Source organism: Gigantopelta aegis, chromosome 8 (assembly GCF_016097555.1).
Source record: "Gigantopelta aegis isolate Gae_Host chromosome 8, Gae_host_genome, whole genome shotgun sequence".
In the NCBI taxonomy this organism is placed as follows: domain Eukaryota; kingdom Metazoa; phylum Mollusca; class Gastropoda; order Neomphalida; family Peltospiridae; genus Gigantopelta; species Gigantopelta aegis.
In genome coordinates this window covers 60,255,913-60,283,521 of record NC_054706.1, presented here as the reverse complement: position 1 = coordinate 60,283,521, position 27,609 = coordinate 60,255,913, and the positions used below count along the sequence as shown (strand labels likewise).

Below are 27,609 nucleotides of genomic sequence, written 5' to 3'. Positions count from 1 at the left end.
GCACACACGTGAATTCATGTTTAAATGTTTGCCTGCATTAAAATTTCACCACACCTGACAGAACAGGAGCGTATAAATAAAAATGAGACGTCGTTACGTAACCCCTCCCCATAACGTTTCGTTACGTACCCAAACCCTAGAGTGTTACGTGAACTGCCCATGTGGCTTTGCAACTGCACCTTTCTTTAATTGCATAGGTGCTCTCTATATTGAGCGCATATATCGTAAATGTACGAACGAACAAAAACGCAATTTCAATTCCGTTTCCGGGTTTAGCTTGCAGAAAAATCGAAGATATGACATGTCGGGTTCAAAACGACATTATTTGTGAATGTTGCAGTAATAATTACATTTGATATGGGCAATTGCCTAACACGATGTTGCAGTATATGCGATAAACGGTAATAACTATATTTCGTTTTTTTGTTTCAATCTGGTAGTAACAGGAAGTCAAGAAAAGATCTGAAATGATATGACACACCTCCCCGAGTCCCGAGATGACACGGAATCAGATGATGTTGACATGAATAATTATATTTATATATACTCGCCTAACCTTTAGGCAAGGCAGCATATCTTTCCATGGGCAGTATATCAATAAAACATAATTGAATCGTGCATATACTGATATAAGCCTATTTATTAACACGTTTCTTTGAATCTTTCTAACCCGTTTGCGTTTCTGAATTTAATGGGATAGAGCCAGAGGGCTAACTCTGTAGTGACTGCAGTAATTTACTAAGTGTGATAAATAGAATACCAGAACAATTTACTTTTAAATCATTAAAAATAATAAGTGCAACCTACTTTCCATGTCATAGTTGTCAAGTGTGCATACATGTATATGCCGAGAATAATATTTCAAAACTGAAAAAAAGAAGAAAAAAGTTTTGTTTTGTTTAATGACACCACTAAAGAACATTGTTTTGTTCTGAAGGAGTGGGATGTAGCCGAGTGGTATACCAAAGGCCTCTTGAAGTGGTTTTATGCTGTCTGTGGGATGGTGCCTATAAAAAATCACTTGCTACTAATGGAAAAATGTTGCAGGTTTTCTCTCTAGACTATATGTCAAAAGTAGATGTCAAACGTTATATAGCCAGAAGTTGCTTTATATGAATTATATTTGTATATCTGGTGAGTTATCTAATTGTATCACAATTGTACAACATTTCTCATTTTAATTAACTGATTTTTCACTGATGGTATATTATGTTATGCATCTGGGTCCCCGCTTTATGAAGCGATCTTAGCTACTATTGAACTTAGTGATTTAAAGGGACAGTCAATTCAAACAAGAGCCTTATGTGTTGGAAAGATGCATACCCGGACCACCAACACATACTGACACTTTAACAAATGAAAAACGCTTAATTTTACAGTTAATAAAAAGCCATGATTATTCCTGCTAACTGGGGGCAGCCATTTTGTTTTGTTTTTGCTACATCAGGTGGTATAGCTTGGGGTGAAGTGACATCAGCTCCATCCAACTCCTTTATGCACAGTGTAAACAAACACTCTAATTTACGATTAGGCGCTTTGCTTTCATCAACCTGACTTGTAAAACAGCATAAATCACTTGGTAGTATAATAAAATATTCAACTAAATATATTTCAATTTGCATCAATAGAACGAAATGGAGTTTTAGTATTTTTCTCCGTTAAAATATCCAAAGAAAAAATGCATATTATTAGGTCTATTGGTAGGGTACGTTTGATCAAAAACAACCACTCGTGATACCCAAGTGATAATTTTCTTTTCTTTGGGACTACATAATTGGTCGACCGGTCTCGGTGGCATCGTGGTTAGACCATCGGTCTACAGGCTGGTAGGTACTGGGTTCGGATCCCAGTCGAGGCATGGAATTTTCAATCCAGATACCGACTCCAAACTCTGAGTGAGTGCTCCGCAAGGCTCAGTGGGTAGGTGTAAACCACTTGCACTGACCAATGATCCATAACTGGTTCAACAAAGGCCATGGTTTGTGCTATCCTGCCTGTGGGAAGCGCAAATAAAAGATCCCTTGCTGCTAATCGGAATGAGTAGCCCATGTAGTGGCGACAGCGGGTTTCCTCTCAAAATCTGTGTGGTCCGTAACCATATGTCTGACACCATATAACCGTAAATAAAATGTTTTGAGTGCGTTGTTGAATAAAACATTTCTTTCTTTTTACATAATTGGTCAGTTTTGTGATTTTAGATGGGAAAATCTACTTAATCAAGGGTTTTACAGAATTACTTACAGTAATAAAGCAGGACGGCTGATAATGTCCATTACGATTTAAGGGGTTTCCACGCGGTTATCACACAATACCCTGTGATCTTCATAAAAGAAGCACGTCTTTTTAGTGTCTTGGGACTGTCTATACACCTGCCAATCAGGAACCACAGGTACAGGCCACAGAAAGAAAAAACCAATTAACCAAGAAAACACTCCGATTATTATTTCCATACATGGGTTAATTTATGTACAAAACATAATAGTTATTTCAACACTTTGACAATGGTGGTTTATTTTGTATTGAAAAATAATATGTACTTATTGCTGGCTTACTGGGATGGATATTATTGCAGAACATTGCGATGCATCACGTATGTTTTGTTTCTTCAGTTCGAAGACTAATTCCTGATATGACAAGTTAGGTATTACGTAACCATCAGCTCGCCAGAAGGCGTATTCACTGGGATGGTTATATATAATAGCCAGAACATTTTAACCATTTTATTAATTAACTGTACGATTATACTTGTTGATCTTAAGCAATAATGTGCATTATATATTGTTGACTATGCATACCAGGCCAAATGCCTTAATTGTCCCTTCCTTTAAGGTTAATATGCTACCGACCTTAAAATTTACAACCGTTCGACGAAGCAACTTTAGTGCAATTGTGTAAACCCAAACTTAACTAAGGTTAAAATCTTATAGTCCCATCCTCCTATAAACATGTTTTTTGGTAAACAATTTCAGTTTTGTTTGACGTAAGAAGAAAAGTAAAAGTGTTTTGGAAATAAGAAAAAAAAAATATTTTTGTGTCCAATTTAGAAAACAATCGGCTCAGAAATAAATAAGTTGTAGTTTTTGTTTATAGATTTACAAAAATCATTTTTTGCACTCTTGTTTTTGCTTCATACACAATAAATATAACACATCCAACGATAATTTTATTTTTATTTTTATGATATATTTGACAAAATGTACTTTTTATATATTTCATCATTTTAAAACTTAAACTTAATATTTTGTTTAAAATTATGAAAAATAAAAACATACAGAAAGTAAACTGTGTTGTGTGCTCTTGTAATTATCTTGACGGGGGTCAAGGTTAGTAGACTAGTTTTTATTTTAATGTGGCTTAGCGTTGTAATGACATAGCTAATTTTGAATTTAAATGACATCCGTATTCCAATGATGTCACTTTCCATCTTCTTATAATTTAACAATAAACTTTGTGCATGTCGTTTCTGTTTTAATGCACGGTCGGTCTGTGATCGATCCCAGTCGATGGGCCCATTGGGCTATTTCTCGTTGCAGCCAGTGCACCATGACTGGTATATCAAAGGCCCTGGTATGTACTACCCTGTCTGTGGTATGGTGCATATAAAAGATCCCTTGCTGCTAATTGAAAATAGTAGCCCATGAAGTGACGACAGCGGGTTTCCTCTCTCAATATCTATGTGGTCCTTAACCATATGTCTGACGCCATATAGCCGTAAATAAAGTGTGTTGAGTGCGTCGTCAAATAAAACATTTCTTTCTTTCCATTTTAATAATGCTTGGAAAATCCTAATGCAAAATTTCTGTTCAAATATTTTTGTTTGAACATTACTAATGCATCTGCTTTTAACAAAAAAAATCCTGTAAAGAAGGTAAAAAACAGGTTGTCAATCAGAATGGATCAAACTAAACTTTTGACAAATTGATCAATATACTAAAATATGGAACTTAATATCACCTTTTTCAGTCAGTAAATATTTAGTAGGACCCATTTAATTTCCTCGAGATGTTAATTCAATTAAAATAATGTCAAAAAGAATATTTAGAAAAGTAAGAAATAATGTACCATTAAATATTTTTAATGTAATTAATAATTTTATTTTGTTGTAAATTATTTGTTGTAAATGCAGTTGGTGACAGCCATGCATTGTGAATAAAAACTTGATTATGAGGGAAGTATCAGTTACAGGAAAACACCAAGACATAATTAATACTAATATCATTTGTGACTTATTTCAAGGGCTAATGCTATATATTTCAAGTACATGAAGGTGATGACAACATGTTTATGTTATAAATAGCCCTCACAGTTTGCTTCAACATTCAACTGTGCTGATATAAAAGCTGAATTTGTTTTCCTTTCCAAGTTATCTTACTATGAGAAGATACCAATATTTAAAGTACATGTACATACACCCAGCCAGTGCACCACGACTGGTATATAAAAGAATATGGTATGTGCTGTCCTGTCTGGGATGGTGCATATATAAAACATCCCTTGCTACTAATGGAAAAATGTAGTCGGTAATCCTCTCTAAGACTATTTCAAATTACCAAGTGTTTGACATTCATTAGCCGTTGATTCATAAATCAATGTGCTCTAGTAGTGTTGTTAAACAAAACTTTAATTTTAAAGTTTAATTATAACAGCTTTGCAAAGTATATTTTAGCTGATATAAAGTATTTTACCTAAGCATTTGTTTCTTGCTGAGGCAATTTTCTAAAATACAAGGGCTGTTTAAAACAGGTATACTGGATATTCTACACTGTAATATTACTAATACTACATGTATATTTATACCTGTGTATATATATATATAAATATTTACATATATTTGTCTCATTTTTCACTAGACGCAAGTATCTTCGAACACACTACAATGTTGAAAGAGACTTTTCAATCGAGGTAAGGACTACACAATGATGGAAAAATTATTTTTTCATACAAGTATATATATATGTAGATAATATACACATTGCTGTTACCGTATATGATGTACATGTACTTGAATGTACATGTGTATTGACATTTCTTATTGATTTGTAGAATGTGCAATTAAAATGTACATGTATGTATATGTAAGCTTTAAATTTTTTTTAACCTGATCATTGTTTTGAAATGTATGTATTTTGTTCATTAACATATTTATATGTAGGAATACAAGTATGAAGGTAGTGAAAGTATTTTTGTGTGTTCAGAGCTGGTATTAAAAAAAACCTGTTCAGTTTAAAACTAGTTTTATTACACAAAAATAACTGACAATGTTCACTGCTTTGGTTCCTGTTTAATGACCTCCCTTGTTCTGTTATGTGTTTCATACACATGTGTTGATAGTGAAAAAGCAACTACGTGAAGACTGTCACCAAGTAACATCCCACCCCTATCAGGAATGAACACTTAGACAATACTATTTGACAATATTTTTAAAATTAAAAATTAATTTATTAAACAGTTGACTTATTACATAAGACAAGACAATATATGGCTTTCAGTATTAATCATTATACATATACATTTATTATGATTTGGTATTAAAGCATGATGACAATGTTTTTTAGAAAGTCATGTAATCTCATTAAATTGAATGTATTAGTTACATGTACAATATGTAATTCACTCATGAATTTTTAAAGTATTGATTACTTCTAGTGGGGTATATTACAGGCAATCATCCATTAGCATTAAAATTGACTTTGATGTATGTATTTTGTATTTAATATGCAAAAAGCAAAAAGCTGTTTTTAGGATTACCAGGGTTTTTTGTGTGGGGGGGGGGGGGGTCTTTTTTTCTCTCTTTTTTCTTAATATTATACTGAGCCTTTTTGGAGGGTTTTGGGATTTTCTTGAGCATTTTGTTCAGTTGGCCTAAAGTTAAAGTCTGTAATATTTGGTCATTTTCATAATACCTGTACCATGCATACTTGTGTACATGTATGTATGTTTTATCCAGCTTACCACACACACTGACATTAAACACATGTTTCCTACTCCTAGCTTGTCACATATACCCTTCAAAGCTATGTTTTTGACTTTAAAAAAAAGAAGAAATTTAATTAAACATAGTATAATGTTAAATGTTTTTTCTTTCAATTTTTAATGAACAAACAGGTGATGCACAGTGTTTTGAACACCACATTTTAAAAATCATTTAAGAATTGAAAATGATAATTTTAATAGAAATACATACAAGTGCATGTATTAGCCACAGAACTATTTTACACATTATATGGATGGCATCAACCTGTTAATTCTTAAATGTAAATTAAAGCAGTTATGAATTCATTTTGACTTGTAATATATAAATGTTAGTAAATTTGCAAATAATCAGCATTGTACATGCTGTTACAATGTACATGTACATGTATATCCAAATTATAATTTACAGTATTGGATTAATATAAATGACAAATGTTTCTTTCAGTTTGAAAATCTCATGGATGATGTGAGTATTGTCTGTTTTTTTTATTATTCTATTCATCCACCATCTTGTCCATATACTCAACTTTCACCATTTTGTGCCACACCCTACCCATATGCATGTTAAGAAGGTTTTTTGATGTCCTGAAAACTAAATAATTTACTTCTTGCAGGGAACATTTCAGTATCTCGTTCAGATTCGCTATGCAAGATTAAAAAGTCGTTACACAATTTGAAAATATTAAACAGTAGTTGCTAATCCATTTTCAGTTCACTAGAAATATCGCTAATCAAGATTTTGAAAACAGAATGTTCAATACAAGGCAGAGAATGAAATGAAGAAATGTGAACTTGTACAATCATAAAAGTAGTTCATAATTTTTTTTACATGTACATGTATATGGGATTGTACTCAGCTAGCCCCAAGGTGACAATGAGTATTAAATAAGTTGAGAAGCACAGCTTTATAAAACTATTCATGTCAGATTATTAGTTTTATGACATTAACATTGAGCATGTAAGCAGAAATGTACCTACATGATCTTACTACTTAATGGTCAACTTTATAAGGAAGTAAACTTAAAACAAGATAAAAAAAAAAAAAAAAAAAAAATTCAAGTTGTATACTGAAATATCAGATGGCGTTATGTGTTTTCATTTTCAATAAAGGCTATGTCAGTTTATAAATTGTTACAAATCCTGCATGAAAAAATGACAATGAGTTAACGTCCTTGAATAGTGACATAATGATTTTCCCTATCTGCAGCTACACGTATATAGTGTATAGATACTGAAAATGATCTAATTGATGTCACATATGAGTAATGATATGTCATCCTTGTTTTTGACTAACGTTTGGAATATTTTTATGTCATTTAGCGAAGGTACTTTGTAAGATGTTGTGTGGCACTTACTTGTATATGTATATGAAAGCAGAAGTAGCAATAACACCTTATACATGTTATTGGGAATACAAAATATACTGTATTACATTGAAATAAATTTGAACCAAACAGCTCATACTGTCTTAGTTAACAGTTATAATATTTATATTATAAAGTTAACCTTTATTGTGTAGAATATCATTAAAAGATGTTCCTTTGAATGTGATCTAACTGAAATAATTTAAAAGAATGCCTAATGTAATGTTGTTGTTTTTTCTTTCAATAGGATGCTCATGAGGATATGAACAGGTGAGTCAGCTTCCTGTAATGAGTTATTGTCATTCTGATCTGTTTGTCGAGTTAAATGAAGGATCTGTCACAGATCCCAGGGTAGGGTGGTGGACATGTACACCCTAGCTCCTAATATTCATAGTACCCCAAAAATCTATATTAATAATAATACAATACATTTACCAGTAGTGGCTTTTAGGGAGAATGTAATATTTTGGTGATACATACATGTACATGTATCTGCCACTGTTACACCATCCAGGTACCTCTTGCTGCTAATCGAAAAGAGTAGCCCATAAAGTGGCGACAGCAGGTTTCCTCTCTCAATATTTGTATGGTCCATAACCATATATTTTTGACGCCATATAACCATAAATAAAATGTGTTGAGTGCGTAGTTAAATAAAACATTTCCTTCCTTCCATCCAGGTACATCACCATATTGTGTCACACCCCACCTGTATGCAGTTCATGTATTCTTTTGGAAGATTACCATATATAGATAATACATGTACGTGTTCATTTGAATACTGTAGGTGCCCTTTTTCAATGTTGCTCCCCATCCCTGTCAAAATCCAGCATCTGCCCCTGAGGAAAGGAAAGGAATATTTGACTGTACTTTACAGTACAATGTGCCTGGTACATGTTAAACTATTTCTTCTTAGATCGAATGTAAATGGTTATTTTGACTCGGTAATACAGAGTATAGAATGAGGCTGCTTCCAAATAGGTTGCTCTTGCTATAGACTTTGTACTTATTTTCATACTTATATCCAATAAGGGTTCAAATACACTGTCCTGGGTACACACCTCAGCAATCTGGACTGTTTGTCAAGGACAGTGAGTGAGTTGTTAGTGGTTAGTAAGAGGGAAGTCGATTTAGTAGCCTTACACTATTAAACTCTTTCTGGGTGGGAGGCGGTATCGGATTGCGAACCCAGTACCTACCAGCCTTAAGTCTGATGGCTTAACCACGACACCACCAAGGTCGGTTCCTGCTGTAAAGCAGCCAATAATTTTTTTATATATATATGCAGTTTCCCCATTGACATGACACAGATTTTTATGTTATAATTATGGGACAGATGCAGATTGGGACAAAAAAACAACAAGCTTGGGGTCCATCAAGAGTAATTAATTCTTTGATTTATTGCAATCTGAAGCAAGTGCTTTAACCATGAGCGACATTCCACTCTGGTTTGGGACGGGTGTGGCCATAAAATGTAACTAATGCACCTTGAGGAGAAGGATAGAGGGATGATGGGTGAGTGGATGGATGTGTATATGGATGTGAATGGGGAAAATGAATTTATGGATGGATAGGTATGTGGTAGCCTTACACTATTAAACTCTTTGTGGATACATATGGATGAATATATGTTGATGCATGGATGAGTATGTGGATGGATGGGTATGTGGATACATATAGATGAATATATGCATGGATAGATATATATGTATGTGTGCATCAGCCATCAGAGAGACAGAGACTGCTAATAAGAGAGCCAACATTAGAGGACTTTGTACACTAATCATATACAGTCAAACTCCATTGTCTCCATGTTGAAAGGGCCAAACCAACAAGCTCCGGATAGCAGCACTTGGTTCATGACAGTTGTTGCTGGGAAAATATGTCACAGAACAATTTCTCCATCTTGAGATATCCTTTGTTCCTTTTGTTACAGTGGTTGAGATAATGAAATTTGACTGTATGTGTATTGGCACTATTGCACTGTACAATTTTTAATTCCTAAAAGTGTTGGATGTTTTGAGTGTTGCTAATTTCAGAGGCCAGCTTGAGTTAACGAGTGGACCGTTCACGGTGTCTAACTATGTACAGTGGGTAGGTCACACACACACACACACAGTGTTCCCTGTGCATTTGCCAGTCTGATTAAAGTACATTCTTGTTTCAAAGTCTCACCATTACAATTTTATCAGTTTAGATAATTTAACTAGCTAGCTCTGGGTGAGCAAATTATTTCGCCAAACTGTATTAAACTTAAAAACTGGCAGATATCGTCAGTTATTTTCTTTAAAATGTCAATTATTACATGAAATTATTTCGCCAAATTAAAATAAAATTCACCAGCTGCTTTTAAAATTCGCAATTGGCGAATTTGGCGAGTGCCAGACCCTGTAAAAGTGTGCATATCGGTTTCAAAATAATATGCCATAATTGTAGCGAAATGTAATAAGAAATAAAATGTGTCTGACACTCAGTGTTTGTATTAAATATTTAAATTAAATGTTAAGCTGTATTGTCAACAAAGTATTATCTGGAAAAATATCTATATGTACAAAACTCCATATTCCACTTATTACAATGTACATGTGATGATATTTTGTAAAGAATTTTATTTTTTAATTATGGCAACCAGTTAGTAAATGCTGTCATGGTTTTGTTTTGAAACAAGAATGTATGCCCCCATGTTATCAGAAAGACAAATTGGCATGAGTGTTGTGCAATGTCTGCACCATATGGCATTTTTCACCAAAAGCAAATTTGATGTACATGTATTTCGTTTGCCTTGTGTTTGTAAAGTACCACAGTAATTTTGTTTTGTTCTTATTTATTTAGTATTGTGTATATTTTCTTGTTTCATTTTGTGAAGACCCTTGACGGACAATGAGAGGCATTTGTTGTCTGCAAAACGCTATGATGCCATAGTGCATGAGCAAAGGAAAATAGACGCTGAAATTGATGCGAAGGTAACTGTTGCCTGCAGTTATGTTTTTTTAGTTTATTTTTGACATTTTTGTGTTACATTAAATGTTGTAAGCACTTATTTCTGTTTGTCCTTATTGATATTGTGTATGCCATGATATTTGCTTATTTTGCTGTTTTATTTTTTTCTGTTTTGGAATTGTTTTGGCTTTTCAGCCAGCCTTTATATTTTTTGTAGAGCTTCTTAAAATCATTTAGCGATCATGTACAACTACCAAAATGTTTTTAGTATGTAAACTCTTTTTCTTCTTTTTTTATGCCTCCCATCCCAATTTAAAAAGTCAGGTCATAGGATTCAAATTTCATGAAAAACTCTTTTTTCGATTCCGTGCCACTTGTGATCATGGGAACCCATCATAAACTGTTTTTTAAAAATTATTATATACTGATGGAAAGAAATAAGGGAACAGATCAAATTGTAGACCATATTTAATTCACTACTAGCATAGTAATGTCTGTATTTTATACCAAGTTGTAAAATGGGATTGAATTTTTGTAGTGTTGACTGTGCTGCCTATATGTTCCCAGTCAACTTCTGACAATATGAACTGATTTTTGATGCAGTCATTATTTCTTGTTGCTATCTGTGTGATCCTTTATTTCTTTCCATCAGTATATATATATATATATAATTTTTGTTGAGTTGTACTATATAATAATCATGGGAAAGAAAATTTCAGTTCCTTGATTTTACCAACACGGTACCGGAAACAATCATTTCCGTAAAATCCAAGGACCTGAAAAGCGTATACCGAAAAATATGGATTAAGTAAAATCTGATTGTAAATACCAAACAGGACTGAAATGCAGGACAAAAACATATGAGGTGGTGAACTGCTGTTACCAGTCTTCATTAGGAAAGGCATTCACACTCACCACATTCACCTCCAGGGAATGTTTTAGGAGAGTGGCAAATTAAAGTTAAAAGTTTGTTTTGTTTAACAACACCACTAGAGCACATTGATTTATTAATCATTGGCTATTGGATGTCAAACATCGCCACATTTTTCATTAGTAGCAAGGGATTGTTTATATGCATCATCCTACAGACAGGATAGCACATACCACAGCCTTTGATATACCAGTCATCGTGCACTGACTGTGACGAGAAATAACCCATTGGACCCACTGATGGGGATTGATCCCAGACCGACCGGACATAAAGGGAGTGCTTTACCACTGGGTGATGTCCCGCCCCGAGAGTGGCAAATTGATCACTGCTATAAAAAAAAGTTGATATTTTACATATTAGAAAGAATGAGTAGAAAATTCTATTTATTCTTTTCTATTTATCCTGTATCACTTCTAAAATTACATTTTAAATTAGTATTTAGTAAATCACAATAGTCTTATTCAACTTACCGTACTAGCACAACAACAATGCTATACGACCGGTTGGTTGTGTGTGCCTGTCTTAAACGACTGCCCCAGTTTGATCAGCATTTGTTATGTCGTTCTTGTTGTTTTGAATGCCAGTGTCATATCTGTGTAAACTGGTCCCCCTCCACGTGGGGAAAGGCTAAGAAGCTGTCAAAAGACGCCGAGCGTAAGAGGATGATTAGACGTGAACGGGACGGGCGGAGCACAGTGGCAATCTCCGGGGTCGTGCTCCATACCGATTTGCCATTGGTCGGCAAGTCAGGGTCCAGTTCAAAGAGCTTATCCAAGTGGTAGGCGCAAGGGCACCTCCTCGTCTGTTCGCCATCTTCATGGTGATACCAGTAAACCTGAAGCGCCGCTTGGCGCGGAGGGGGGCGCTGTTGCAGGTTGGGCTCCGTTCCACCTGGGGATTTGCTTTTGCCTCCGTCGGTGGAGGCGGCGCCTGTTATGGTTGTAACGGGGGCATCAGTCAGAGGAAGTGCATTCGTGGCAGGAACGACTGTCTCTCAGTTCCGACTCCCATCTTGCTGATGGGGGCAGGGTTATCGTCCTTCTGTGGAGGGGTTGATTAGCTCTAGAATGAAGTCCGCTTTGTGGCGTCGTTTGTCTCACCAGATTTTTGGTGCAGGGTTGGTCGTGGCGTCCGAGGGCGCCGTTTCGGCCAACGCATCTTTCGGTGATCGAGCCACTTGGCGAAATCGCGAAGTCTCACAACGTTGTCACGGAGCCGGGTGGCGTTGTTTCGGGTGCGATGCCAGTGGGCATCCCTTCTGTTGTTGGGGTGCCTGTACAGTGTCATCAACTTTTAGATCGTTCGCATGTGGCTATGTCAACTGGGTTGGCTAATCCACACGTGGTACATTGGGTTCAGAATTTGGCGCAGGATTCATACGTGTACGAATTTCCTGACAGTCCGGTTCAACCGACACCACCAGTCCCATTGTCTGCTTCGGCAGGGATCAGGGAAACTGCAGCTTTCTTGGGTGCGCCTGTGTCTACACTGATGGTTAATCCGGACCTGTCAGATCGGAGTAGAGGTTCCAGGCATTATTCCTCGACTGCGTTGGCGGAACCTTTTGTTCAGGGTCCGATGGTTTCAGGTCGCCCCCAGGGGCGGACTCAGGGGACTATGTTTCTCTTTTTGAGAATTTCATGGCCTGGCTAGGGGAATCGCCTCCACCAGTCCCTCCACCGCCGGGGTTTCCAGCAAGACCGGAGTTGGACCAGTTTGCAGATTCGGCCGTTCCGTATCGTCATGCCCATGCAGTTTCGTTTCCGTTACGGTCAGCGCATGGCGCGTCGTTTGAAAAAATTTCTTCTTTGGAAGAGGATTTTCCCCCTGAATCAGTGTGTGGTTCGGGGGAAGGTTCGGTGGATGATGAGATTCCCAATTTGGCCTATGGTACGCCAGACGACGATTATGATTACCAGGCGGTTCTTGGTTTTGTACGGGAACAGGTCCGACTGGTGTGCGCGGATGCAATTCTGTTGGAGGAGGCTGTTCAGTCTTACAAGGGTGTTTCGTTTGGAAACTGGCCTTTAGTGACGGACGCTCCGCGGCAGGATTTCGGCTTGCACACGAGGTGCATGAATCTCTTGCGGAGATTGATGCTTTGATTGCGGGTAGTGATCGTATTTTGGGGGCGGTGGTGGAAGAGTTTCCGGCAGCGTTAGCTACCGGGAAACTGTTGTCTGCGACGAAGGTTTTGTCCACGTCTTCATATAAGACATTGGGAGTTTCCTTCCTTTCACATCCAGCGGTCGTTTCCGCTAGGGTGAAGGCAGACTGCCACCCATCTCCTAATGTCAGTGTGCCACTCACGGATTTAGAGACTTTATCTAAACTTCTTTTTCAAGTCAATAACCATTTAGGTACATTCCTATTTGGGTTAGATAAAGCAGTCACGGGTCTTCCGCTGATGGCTAAGGGTTATTTGTTGGCGTGCTTCTAAAGCCTCTCATCACGTCACTCAGCTTGCTGGGCGTGTTTTTGCCAACAGTCTACTTCTGCGTCGGGATCACTACCTGGCGGGACTGAGAGCGACGGGTGTGGTTAAAACCTACTTTCGTAGTCCCTCAGTAAGGGAAACCTTACTTTTTGGGACCAATTTTAACTTGGTCATGGACCAAGACGCGGTGAAATTCGTCTTTGCTGCTCAGTCCCGAACTGCTCGTAAGCGCCAGGCGGCACCTACTTTTAAGCCTCCACCTGTTAAGAAATCGACTTTTCGTGACAGTTACCAGATCCCTGTGGTGTCTGATTCGGGCGTGCAGTCGGGTAATGCCCGTGGTTCATCGAAACAGGGACATTTTCGGGGGAAGCCGACACGTTTTTGTGGTTCTGCTCGGGGCAAGGCGCCCAGGGGTGGGAAGCAGCCGGGATGAGGATGCGTGGACAATCGACATCTGCTTACTGAGGTTCCGTTAGCAGATCTTCCTGTGGGGGGCAGATTGCGCCATTTTGTTCAAAGTTGGTGCGAACTGCCAGATGTCGGTTGTCATCACCCCCTCCACTGACGTCCTCCCCCTGGTTACCTGCAGTACCATCTGTCAACAAACGAGTACTGGTGGAGACGATGGTTGTCGAGTTTCACGACAAGAAAGCCATCCAGGAGGTAGATTTGGGCACTCCGGGATTTTATTCCCATCTGTTCTTCGCCCAGAAGAAGAATGGCGAGTGGCAACCAGTTCTAAACCTGAAGCCGCTGAATTCTTACGTCGTTATTCCATCTATGAAGATGGAGACGGTTCAGTCTGTTCGCGCTTTGCTTCAGGTGGGGGAATGGGCGGCGTTCATCGATTTGAAGGACGCTTACCTGCATGTTCCAGTCCATCGGGATTTTTGGAAGTACTTGCGGTTCCTCTACGATGGCAGAGTTTACGAGTTTCAAGTTCTGCCGTTTGGATTGGCCACAAGCCCTCACGTCTTTACTCGGGTAGTAAAGGCAGTGGTGGGGCGTGTACATCTGTTGGGTATACGGATGCACAATTACTTGGATGATTGGTTAATTCCGGCGGCGTCACAGACGGCATATCTCGTGAGCGTGGAGTTTTCACTTATCTCGGGGTGGTTTTCAACCTTGTGGAGGCGTCCGTTCTTCCGATGGATTTGCGACTTCACAATTTCATGACGTTGGCGCAACGTCTTCTGGTGGAGCAAAGTGCATCGGTGCGCATGCTCCATGTGTTGATAGGCCATCTCGAATCACTGGCGGCCCTGAATATGCAGTTCAGACGGTTCAAGAGACCGCTTCAATGGCATTTGTCCCGAGTGTGGGATGGTCTCAGCTGGGATTTGGTGATACCATTGGGGCCTTGGTTCATTCTTCCGATCCAAGATTGTCTAGAAAACAAGTGTATGTCCCAGGCCGTTCCTTTACACTCACTTTCTCCAGAGTTGGTCCTGTTTACCGATGCTTCCCTCGAGGGGTTCGGTGCACACCTTTTGGATCAACGTCTGTCAGGGGTGTGGACTCATTCAGAGGAGTCATCACATCAATCTGTTGAAGATGGAAGCAGTGCGTCGCGCTTGTCTCCATTTCAGGACTGTTATTGGACATTGTCAAATTTTGTTGATGTTGGACAACACGTCGGTTGTTGCGTACCTCAATCGGTGGGGAGGCACCAAATCCCTGTCATAGAGTCTTGCGGCTTTGGAGATTCTGGAATGGTGCGACGATTGGGGAGTGGTGTTATCGGCCAAACACATTCCTTCGTCCGTGAATATCTTGGTGGACACTTTGAGTCGTCGTTCCCCTGTTCAGACGGAGTGGATGTTGCACCAGATGGTGGTTTATCGAGTTCTTCAGTTGTGGGGGAGTCCTCAACTCGATATGTTTGCCACTCGCCTGAACAGTCAGTTGCCAGTGTTTGTATCGCCGGTACCAGACCCACTGGCACTGGAGTACGATGCGTTGAGCATGGACTGGACGGGACTGTATTTTTACGCCTTTCCCCCTACGGTTCTGCTTGGCAAGGTTCTGGCAAAGATCAGACAGCAACCTTGTCGTGTCACACTCGTACCCCCGAGTTGGGCAGCTTAAGCCTGGTTTCCTCCGCTCCTGTCACTTTTAGTGCAGGAGCCGGTGCGGTTGCCGTTGATACCCGATCTGCTCAGTCAGAGACTGCGTCAGACAGAGTGGCATCCGAAGCCAGAGGTTTTCCGAGTTCACGCACGGTGGTTGTCGGGGTTTCGCTCTGAAACTGAGGCTTTTCTAAACGGGTTGCTGAGCTTGTCTCCTCTTCGAAGCGCCAGTCTACGGAGAGGGTTTACCAGTGTCACTGGCGCGCTTGGGTTTGTTGGGCGACTGAGAGGGACGTGGATCCCTTGTCGCCTACTGTTAATGTCTTAGCTGAGTACTTTCTGGCTCTTGTCCAAGAAAGACAGCTGAAGGTTCAAACAGTGAGAAGTCACCGGTCGTCCATTTTCACTACTCTGAGGCAGTGTGGACGTCAAGATTTCTCAACGAATCTCTTGTTGCATGACTTGCTTAAGTCGTTGCAAAACACAGTTGAGAAGCCTTCCATTTTGCCTAAATGAAATGTTTTTCTGGTTCTGCATGCACTCAGAGGCAAGCCCTACAAGCCTTTAAAATTCGCCAGTCTTTGTCATTTGACGGGGAAAACCTTGTTTCTGGTCTCACTAGCGGCTTGCCGTCGTATTAGTGAAATTCATGCTTTTTTGCATGATTTGGTGGATTTTTATACGGACGGGTCAGTTACGTTACGTACTGATCCTGTTTTCGTGGCTAAGAACCAGGTGCCAGGGGAAGAGTTTCCTCCAGCCATCATTCAGTGTTTATCTCGTACGCTTTCTGCGGATAATTCTGATAGACTTCTTTGTCCGGTGCGGGCTTTGAAATTCTATTTGGACCATACTACAAATCTCCGGCAAAACACTAAGAGACTGTTTATCAACCATCAAACTGGCATATGAGAAGGCGGGTGATCATGTTCTGCGGAATTTCTCCGTTCGACCTCATGAGATTCGGGCGATTTCTGCTTCCCTTAATTTCCATGATTCTTTGGACATTTTCAAGGTCATGAGTGCGGGGTTTTGAAAAGGTCGACACACGTTTGACCGGTTTTATTTCCGTGATATGGCTGTTGGTCCGGACGGAACTCGGCGGATTCAATCAGTCATTGCAGGGCAGCAAGTCATTTCGGTGCGCAGGCCACGAGTAGGGGGCAACCCTTATTTCAGCCGGTCGCTAGCGGCTGTCTTTCTGGGAGATAGTTCTCCACCTCCTGTTTGGAGGGGGGGGGGGGGATGGTTGACTATCTGGGGCAGTCAAGTGTCTTTTACCATTACTTGGTGTGCAGGTTTCCTCACCTTGTTAACTGGGTTTACTTTTAATTGGGGTTCATTTTAAAAATCACTTTGACATTTTATACCTCGTATGATGTGGGTTGCTTTTTCACTGTATCATTACTTGAGACGAACACTACTGGTTAAATGGGTAAGTCCTCCTTGTTTTCTTACCTCCTCCCTTTAATGTTAAATTCTCGTGCTTTAACGGTGTTACATCACGTCTGTTATAGCATTGTTGTTGTGCTAGTACAGTAAGTTGAATAAGACTATTAGAAAATTTGTTTCTAATTTTCATTATTATTCATACTTACCTAGTACTAGCACAACAACAGTTACATCCCACCCGCCCCGAGGGAGGTCTTTTTTTATTAAGTCATTCTGGACTTTGAATCAATAACGAGGATATACGGTCTACCCATGCGCGGGTGTAGGTTATACATCAGGCAAGGGGAGATAATTCTGCAGTGGAGGTTATAACTCAGGGTCGTATATCATTGTTGTTGTGCTAGTACTAGGTAAGTATGAATAATAATGAAAATTAGAAACAAATTTTCTAATTCTAGAGTTGTCTTCATCAGTAATATGATGTCATCATGATTTGCATAAATGTAGTTTGATGTCACACACTTTAACTAAATCTCATCAAAACATTATATTCCAGTGTACAGTCTTGTAGGCTTATAAGTAAATGACCCATTGACAGCAAAATCAATATTAACTGGATTTAGTTTGACAAAACTATGATTTTATTTCGTGATATACAATGTAAATAAGGAAAACAATTTTGTAAATTGGTTAATTATAAATATAAAGTATTATATTTACAAAACAAAATTATAGACACCACACTCAATAAAACTGGCTTCCAACATTATATTGAAGATAAGCTATTATTAGAAAAAAATTTATATTACCCGGTACAAGAATTGTTTACATAAAGAATTCGATGAAATATTTAAACAGCCAGCCTTTGGTTTTTTTTTAATAAAAAATGACTATGGTTGTTTGTTTTACAATGTTGCTGGTTTAGAGGAAATACTTATTTCCCTTTCTCTCCTTGCTCCTGTGTATAATTGATATGTACGGTAATGATTTGGGGCCCCAACCCTCACATTATCTATTGTTTTTCAGGGGCAATAAACATTTATTAATAAAAAATAATATTAACTGGATTAATACACTAAAATATCAAATGGATATTAAGGGTAACTTATAGGATAAAATCATGTTACACCTGTTTTATTTTATTTAATCAGCTCGCTCAACAAGAGGAGGAGATTGAGAGAGAAGAAGAATCGTATTATGAAGCGAAGCGTGAGGCGGCCCGAGTGTCGAGGATGCAGAGAGCGAAGGAGAAGGCAGCGAAGAAGAATGCCGTCATTAACGGACCCAAGTCCTGGCTCGGTGACGACGAAGAGTGGGAAGTGTAAGTGACAGTTCTTCATTCATTCATTCATTCATTCATTCGAAGTGTTATGTCCCACTTTAGGTTGTAGTGGGACGTAATACTTTGATATATACCGAGATATTTTTAAACATATGGGTACTCTTTTCGATTAGCAGCAAGGGATCTTTTATATGCACCATCCCATAGACAGAATAGCACATACCACGGCCTTTGGTGTACCAGTCGTGGTGCACTGGCTGGAACAATTTGTCAAAGTGCATGCAATGCTGTATCCCATTTCAAAAGATTTTAAGCCCATAACAACCTAGTTGTTGACCCTGCAGATTGCCAAATTAGCCAATTGTCGATTTTTTATACAAAGTGGCTAAAACATTTAGTACTTGGCTAATACAATTTTGTTTAAATTAGCCATTTTGTAATATTTTTCGAAGAAATTCTCTAGATATCTGTAAATTGGCAGAAACAAAATTATTCAGTGTGAGCCCTGTATTGCACACCCTCAAATTATTTTCTGGCATAAAGCCTGACAGTATGGGTAGTGTATGCATGTGGGTTTTTGGTTCATACACCATTGAACCTAAAAAAAATAACAGACGATTCTCATTTAACAGAGAAGTTATATTTTGTCACTTGATTGGTAACACTTGTTGTATGTGTTTTCAGGGCAGGAGGTGAAGATGATTTTGAGATCTTTCTAGCCAGTGTGAAAGCTCGGTCTCAAGCTGCCCGGGCACAGATATTAGGACGACAGGGTGAGCATATACATTGTGAAATTCATTTACTTAGAGGCACTGACCATAGAGGTATTTTTTAGTCCTGACCGGTCCAACCAGAGGGGCAATAGGTGTCATCACCATCTGTCCCATATACAATTTCCAGACTTTTTGTTATAACATTCCCTGAAGGTACTGAGCTGATGTTTTGTGCATACCTTTATCATGTACTGTTACAGATCAAATTTGACTTTCAAGGTGATTTTACCCATTGGTTCACAGAGTTATGGCCCTTGAACTTTGGAGATTTAAAAATTAGTTTGACCCAGTACGGAACACGTATTGCTTTACCAATACTCTCAGAATGCTTGGTTAGTATTGTTACATATTACTGAGTGAGAGAGTAGAAACATTAATGTGTCCCTATCCACATAATATTCAGACGTGTCCATTCTGGGCAGAATTTCTGGTGTCCAAGGGGAGTGACACGTCAGAGGTCAGGTCAAGTATTCATTAAAAGAGAAAGTTTTCTTCAGTTTGAGCAAGTCCAGTGTGTTTCTGGTCATCCTGCTGTTTGTAATATTTAAAAGAATAGGAAACTAGGGTCAGTGGCTGTAAATATATCATCTCAGAAAACGTTTATGTGCACCAAATAAAATGGCCTCAAACCAACTGTAAAGTTTTCAAATGGTTAAAATGTGTGACTCATGTAGACATTTCATAATTGTGAAAATTGTCTCGTAATATTTATGAATGACTAATAAATAATAATGTCTTGAACCTTGATTTTTATGTTAATACCGTTAAATATATACCATGTGCAATACATGGTATTTCTGAGAGTACACAACTCATTTTGTTTACATAAACATCAGCCATGTTACTAGCCCTAACAGCATCACTGAAACCTGCTTGAAACTCAAATAACATTAGTTAAAACAAGTCCTGCTGGCTATCTTGCTATTCAGACTGTTTTCTTGTGATATTTTATTTTGCTTTGCATTGGTGATAGTTTTACTAAGAGAGTTTTTAATTTTATTCCCATGGATTTCAATGGATATTAATATAATCCGTCTGTAGTCCGTCCCATAGAGAACGCATTTTGTCATGCTATGAAATTTACTACAAGTTATTTATTTCTGGGCCAATTGATTTGTAAATTGCACATACAAATAGTATTGTTTTGTTACTTCCAAAACACTTTTATTTTTCTTCTTACGTTAAACCAAACTGAAATTATTTACAAAAAACATTTCTATAGAATGATGGGACGGACTGTAGTATGTATATTATTTGAAATCTATAAATCATTATTTATTAAGTTTCAAATTTACTAATATTTCATACTTGTGCGAATCGCAGATTTTATGTTGAAAGCATAAGATTATGAGATGGAATTCCAAAATATCTATATATGTATTTCATCATTTCGCATTTTGTCAGAATCTTTTTTTAAGAATTCTCAAGTTCAGTATCTGGCCTGGTGCTTTTAAAACGTTTTAGAGTCTAGAGTCAACACTTGAGATTCTGAGACAGTAATGTCATGAAAGTTCCATACAAATTGTATCCATGTGACATCGTTAGAGACTCTAAAAGGTTTATAAGTCTGGGCCCTGGAACATTTTAGACTGCTCTAAATACTAACATAATATATTACCAAACATTTTATAAAATAATACTAAATAATATACTAACATTTGATCTGTGATTTTTTTTTTTACAAACACGCACATTTTTCTTTTTCTGGCTGTTGTGCTATGGTAATACTATTTCTTGCTGCATGTTTCTCTTGGTAAGGTTCTGGTGACGGTCAAAGTTCGTCGAGCAGTACCCCGTACCACAAAGACCGGTCCATGACCGAGGCTTCCTCCATCGACCTCGAGTGGGAGCACGAAGCAGGTCCTTCACAGTTTTAACCTACTTCATTGTAGTTTAACTTCTTTCTTTTGTATTTGGACAGGGCTTCTAGAATTTTTTTATAAAATCCACTAGCCATGGGATTGGTGATTTAAAAAATGTACTAGCCACGATTAAAAATTCACTAGCCCAACTTTACGTTAATACAATTTTACTAGATAATAGTAATAACCTAAAGAGGAAGATAGAGCTTAAAAACACTAACATTGGGGTGGGGTCAGGATATTCATATTTACAAAATATTTGACCCCAAAAATTCACTAGCTGTCGGGCATGGCAATAGTAGTTATTTACGAGCCCAAAATTGAATATCACTGGCGATGGGAGTAAAGTAAAGTGATGGGATATAAGTATTACTATTTTGAATGCGGTGGTGGTGGTGCCAACAGCGTCAACTCTTGCATTTAAATTTCTAGTTTAGATCAGTTTGTCACAAACTTTAAGTGTTAGGTCAATGAAACTTGGTTTATGGTTGCACCTACATGTATAGATATTCATCACAGTGCATTGAAAATGTTTATGGTACATGTAGGTAAGACATTTCATCTCGGGGAATTCTTGCTTCTTTGTCTTTCTCCTGGGGGCTCTTTCCAGCCAGTGCACCACAACTGGTACATTAAAGACTGTGGTATGTGCTACCTTGTCTGTGGGATGGTGCATATAAAAGATTGCTGGCTACTAATGGAAAAATGAAACGGCTTTCCTCTTTTAGACTATGTCAGAATTACGAATTGTTTGACATCCAATAGTCAATAATTAACAAAGTGCTCTAGTGATGTCATTAAACAAAAACAAGCTTTAACTTTCTCCTGGGGGCAGGATCTAGCTCAATTGGTAAAACACTCGCTTGGAGTGCTTTGGTCGCAGGATCGAATCTTCTCAATGAACTCATTCTCTAATTGTTTCTTTCCCTTACCAACCAGTGCCTCACAACTGGTATGTCAAAGGCTGTAGTATGTGCTGTCCTGTCTGTGTGAAAAGGCATACTACATGTATATAGAAGAACCCTTGCTGCTATTTATGGGGAAATGTGTGTCAGAATAGCCAAATGGTTGACATCCAATACTGAAGCTATTGATTAATAAATCAGTGTTTTAGTGGTGTCGTTAAACAAAACTAGCTTTATTTTGTCTTTTTACTTATCATTTATGGGTTTTTTTTTTCTTTATTATCATTATTTTCTTTATTATTATTCAACTTTTTAGTTATTATTTTCTATGAAGTTAATTTTTTTTTTAATAAGGGGTTACTCACAATGACCCACAATTTCATCATCATCTACATGTAACTTTGCAAGAGGGTGTTAATGCCATTGTATACTTTTAAAACAAACATTTTTGATGTATGCTTTTAAAAGGTGGGAGGGGTGAACCAAAACTACAATTTATGGACTTGAGAAAATGCTGATAACTGAACTGCCTCTAACTTGTTCTTATGAATTAACATTTTTCTTTATTATTTAAAAAAATTCTGTATTATTTAACATTTTTCTGCAGTATTTAACTTTTTCTGTATTATTTAACATTTTCCTTTAATATCTAACAATATAACATGTTTAAAATAGTTTAACATTTCCATTTGTATTTAACATTTTTGTTTGTCATTTAAGTCTATAGTAATAAATAAATATAATAAACAGTTACATTTCTATGGCATGACTTTACTTGTTAGATTGTTACTTACATTCTAAATGAATTAATGTTTAACTGCACTCCAGCATCAATAAATACATGTACATGTATATCATTCATTGAGTATGAAGTAAACAAATCAGAGACCGGCCTCGGTGGCGTCGTGGCAGGCCATCGGTCTACAGGCTGGTAGGTACTGGGTTCGGATCCCAGTCGAGGCATGGGATTTTTAATCGAGATACCGACTCCAAACCCTGAGTGAGTGCTCCGCAAGGCTCAATGGGTAGGTGTAAACCACTTGCACCGACCAGTGATCCATAACTGGTTCAACAAAGGCCATGGTTTGTGCTATCCTGCCTGTGGGAAGCGCAAATAAAAGATCCCTTGCTGCCTGTCGTAAAGAAGAGTAGCCTATGTGGCGACAGCGGGTTTCCTCTAAAAACAGTGTCAGAATGACCATATGTTTGACGTCCAATAGCCGATGATAAGATTAAAAATCAATGTGCTCTAGTGGCGTCGTTAAATAAAACAAACTTTACTTTTAAACAAATCAGCGATCATGCTTTCTAATGCTTTTCCAAATTTTATGTTTTAATATTTACACTCTCACACACACTGAATGATCATTCTTAGTTAATGTATCATACCATGCTTATATATGTTTTCTTTAAGACTTTCTCACTGAATATTGTTTTTATTTCAGGTGTTGTACCTCAATTAAAACCACTCTCGTCGACAGAAGATAACATTTCTGGGCTGACGAGTTCTGATTCCATAAAAAATAGTCCTCAGAATTCCAATGACCTTGAGTGGGACAATGACTTTATTAATGCCGACGACTTAGAAAAAGAACAGTTATTATCACAACCAATAGTGAACCGGTGATGCTGTCAGTGTGTTAGTGGTGTTTCAAAACAGTACAACCTAATTTAATTTTTATCAGTGTCTGTTGTTTCTTGCTTTCTACCAGGAATATGCATCTTCTTCTTTCTTTTTTATGATACAACCTTCTCTAGAGTATTATTTTCAAATTTTAAATTCCAAAAAGGATGGAGAGGCACCTTTAATAGTAAGACTTATATAATTTTAAGATATTCAGGTAAACCCACTAAAGCATTAAAGTAACATATCTTATTTTTTACACACTAAATATTTTTAACACACTAAGGCATAATTGTCATTATTTGAGCGTTTTTTTTTTTTTTAATTGGTCATTACTTAGATTTTATTGTTTAGATTATCCGTTTCTTTACATTTGAAGTGTTTTTGGGCACACATTTCCGAAGCTATTATAGCACTACAAAATAGTAAAAACATCATAGGTTGTGATGTCACTACACCACATGCAATAGTGACGTCACAGCTTATGATAGTTTTATGATTTCGTAGGCTAAAATTGCTTCAAAAATATGGGTCCTAGTCATCCTAATGTTTCTAATACCACAAAATGCATTTCTCTTATTTTTAAAAATGCCCATACATGTACCTCTGAGAAGTAACGGTTATGGAGACGAGCTCTAGTCTGGTTTTAAGAGTATTTCCCCCACTTCAACATCACAGACTCTTGTTTCACTTTGTTGTAACTATATTGCAAATATGTTATAGGCCTATACATGTAGATTAACCAAACGTAGTGTCCATTTCCATGGGTTGAAACTAGGGTGTGCGACTTTAAAAGGGGACAAAAACTAATTCTCTCCATCATCCATGCCTTCAGACCCTTGTGATTAATGTGTAACCTCCATTACAGGTTCAGCAGCTAATATTGAGTTTCAAGTTTAATTTTCAAGTCAAATATTTTCGTAATTAATTTCAGACTGTTACTAATCTTTATCAGTTTATTAGACAGGTACATTGTTTTCTATTTCTAAATGAAACCAAAGTATACCGTTTCCAGCATCACTTCTGATTACCATTTGGCATACTCTACGATTTGCAGTTTATCTTCTGATCAATTTCTCATTTTGTTTTGAATTTATCATATTACCACAGCATGAATGCTACAATTTTTAACAAAAGAATCATATGCATCATTGTTTGGGTTTCTCTCAATAGCTTCATTAATCTTTCTGTTATTGATTTTTAATGTTGGCATTTCACAAAAAGTTTCGAATTGCAACACTATACAAAAAAGAACAATAGCTGCCATGTTTTACTGCAGAGCATTCATAATTCTCAAGTTGCCCATTTTGGATTTTTAATTATTAAATATTGATCATCAGTTTGAATCTTGGATATCAAGATACCTGCCAGTATTCAGAACATTCCTGTGTTACATGTTTGTATTTATGCCTTCAATACTAAATGTTTCTCTCATTCCTAACCAGTGCACCACAACTGGTCAAAGGCCGTGGTACGTGCTTTCCTGTCTGTGGAAAAATGCATATAAAAGATCCCTTTGCTGCATTAGGAAAAATGGGTTTCTTCTGATGGCTACACATCAGAATTGCCAAATGTCTGACATCCAATAGCTGATGATTAATTAAAACATTTCATTACTGAATGATGTAAGAACATTTGTTCCATCTTTTTCAGTTTCTGTCAAAGTGATCTAGCAGCCACTACGTTTTAAAGCTGTAATCATGATTAGGTTGTTAAAACATACATGTACATGTATATAAATCTCTAATTTCTACTATATTTTAATATTTAAGCATTTAGAATAGATTATATACTTTGCATTTTTTCCCAATTGACACGTCATTCTTCAGTTATTGATTCCGCTTTCAATTGTAGTGGGGAGGGGTGGGTGGTGGCATATTTTGGCCATCTCAGCTTAAAGTGACAGACCCTGGTTTTTAAACACAAAGGCATATTTTTTACTATTATAGCCATCTTTGATAACTGAAATCATTGTTTAGATTATCAATTTCCGTACATCCGACGTGTTTCTAGTCATCCTGGTGTTTTTAATATCACAAAATGCATTTCTCATATTTTAAAAATCACGTGCATCTTCAGAAGTAACATTTATGTAGTCAAATTTTTAGTCTTATTTTTAAGGGTATTTATTTTACCGTTTCAACATCACAGACTCTTGTTTCACTCTGTTGTAACTTTATCGAGATGTGTTGCAGCTTTGTAGATTAACTCAACTTAGTGTCAGTTTTTACGGGTTGAAACTAGGGTATGTGACTTTAACAGTTTTGAGGACAGTGCCCCACCCCATCCCCCACCTCATCCCCCACATCTGATGCCTCTAAGTATCTCTTAACTGAATTGCTCAAAACATGTGGGCATCAGACTGAATACTGGTCTAGTTTTTAGATTATTTTAACAGGTCTTGATAGTAAAAGTTTTTGTCTTCGTTATAGATAGTTTATTTGTTACGTTTGGAATTTACTGATTACATATTTTACTAATATGTTGGTCATGACATATCCATTTCTGTGTTATAATTTATATCATAATATAGTTTTAGACTGGATACACCAAACATCAACAAATGTACCTCTCCCCTGTTAAAATAATAAATATTATGTTAAAGTTAAGGCTATGAAATGATGTGAAACAAAAACATATTTGCAATTTAGTACTAGATTTATATAGATAGAAAGAGATTAGCAACAAAGGATAAGTTTTGAAACTGGGATATTAAAAACAAAAAACTCTTCTTAATTATAATAAACGTATAATACTGACCATTATGTATTATCTAAATATTTTATTTATTTATTATTATTATTATAATTATGTCTTTAACTGTCCTGTTTTCAGACTGTTGGAAAACAACAGATTACTATGGAATATTAAAAACAAAAAAATATTTTTAATTGTAATAAAATTATAATATTAAACTACTTTCATCTAAATATTTAAATTTATATTATTATTTTTTTGTTTGTTTTATTATGGCCGTAACTGTCCTGTTGTAAAATTGCTGGGAAATGACAGATTATTTTTATTTAAATGTGACAATTTTCAGGTGTAAAATTAGGTAAAGGGGAGCTAATTTTATCTGGACATGATTCCCTTGAGTAAGATTTGTGTCCCTTTTGAGTAAACTGTGCTTTCTAAACTCCATTAAATCATGAGGCATAATAATATTACCATAACAAAAAATATTTCTGGAATACAATTAACGACAACAAACCAAAGGGTTTTTTTTTAAAATATTCTAAAATAAGTGGTAAATAGAGTTAGTTATTGAATTTTTTTTCCAAATAGTTCAAAACAAACTATTTACTAAAAAAGATTCCAAATTCCAAAACATGAGACAAATCCAGTTATTGTATACAATTTCAAAAACGGTTTTAAAAAATGTTAATTGAGCAGAATTCCAAAATAACATGCAACAAAGTTAGTTATTGGCCAAGATTTAAACATAGTTCACAACAACATTAATTATTGGATGAAATTCCAAAACATCTTAAAACAAACATTACAAACATTGTAAAACAAAGCTACATGTAGTTATTAGAAAAGATTCCAAAACAGCATAATACAAAAATTAGTTACTGGATATGATTCCAAAATACTACAGTGTACCTTGGGTTGTGATCAGAGTGTTTTTAATTGCAATATGTACGTACCTTTATATTTGTATGTATGTTTGTTTGGTGTGAGGAATTCTGTGTTAATTGCTGTATGTACTATGTATGTATGTATGAAATGTTTACCATCACATGGCTTGTCATTAAAGTTGACTGGCAGTATTAAATTTTTATATTACTATGAACCCTGTTTAAAATATTTCTTTGTTAAATTTTTCCTAATTAGTAAACAAAATCCTTATTTAGGTTTTTATTTTAGTACATGTAATAATGATCATGTATGTTCAAAAGCATTTTGGATTTAATATTACTATAAACCCTGTTTCAAATATTTCCTTGTCAAATTTTTCCAGTTGGTAAACAAAATCCTTATTTAGGTTTTTATTTTAGTACATGTATGTTCAAAAGCATGTAGGATTTTATTTTAATTTGTTCAAAAT

General features: G+C 36.8%; 1 protein-coding gene across 2 annotated transcripts; it reads left to right on the top strand.

The window, feature by feature from the left end:
* Nucleotides 1–267: 267 nt before the first annotated feature.
* On the top strand, nucleotides 268–27,500 carry LOC121379948 (AP-1 complex-associated regulatory protein-like). Of its 2 annotated transcripts, XM_041508641.1 has the most exons (9): nucleotides 268–401; nucleotides 4,851–4,902; nucleotides 6,419–6,439; nucleotides 7,585–7,607; nucleotides 10,204–10,300; nucleotides 18,264–18,433; nucleotides 19,079–19,167; nucleotides 20,926–21,027; nucleotides 23,380–27,500. In XM_041508641.1, exons 1-9 carry the CDS (start codon nucleotides 358–360, stop codon nucleotides 23,559–23,561), a joined length of 780 nt encoding a protein of 259 aa, XP_041364575.1. In that variant the 5' UTR covers nucleotides 268–357; the 3' UTR covers nucleotides 23,562–27,500. The 2 variants fall into 2 exon arrangements, with proteins under 2 accessions (XP_041364575.1, XP_041364576.1); XM_041508642.1 differs by lacking the exon at nucleotides 20,926–21,027.
* The last annotated feature ends 109 nt before the right edge of the window (nucleotides 27,501–27,609 follow it).

What these genes read in the sequence shown, in the direction of transcription:
- LOC121379948 (XM_041508641.1), top strand. Translation starts at nt 358, where the DNA reads ATGGGCAATTGCCTAACACGATGTTGCAGTATATGCGATAAACG. An exon ending in GCTCATGAGGATATGAACAG is followed by an intron (nt 7,608 to 10,203) that starts GTGAGTCAGCTT and finishes CATTTTGTGAAG; the next exon opens with ACCCTTGACGGACAATGAGA. An exon ending in GACGACGAAGAGTGGGAAGT is followed by an intron (nt 18,434 to 19,078) that starts GTAAGTGACAGT and finishes ATGTGTTTTCAG; the next exon opens with GGCAGGAGGTGAAGATGATT.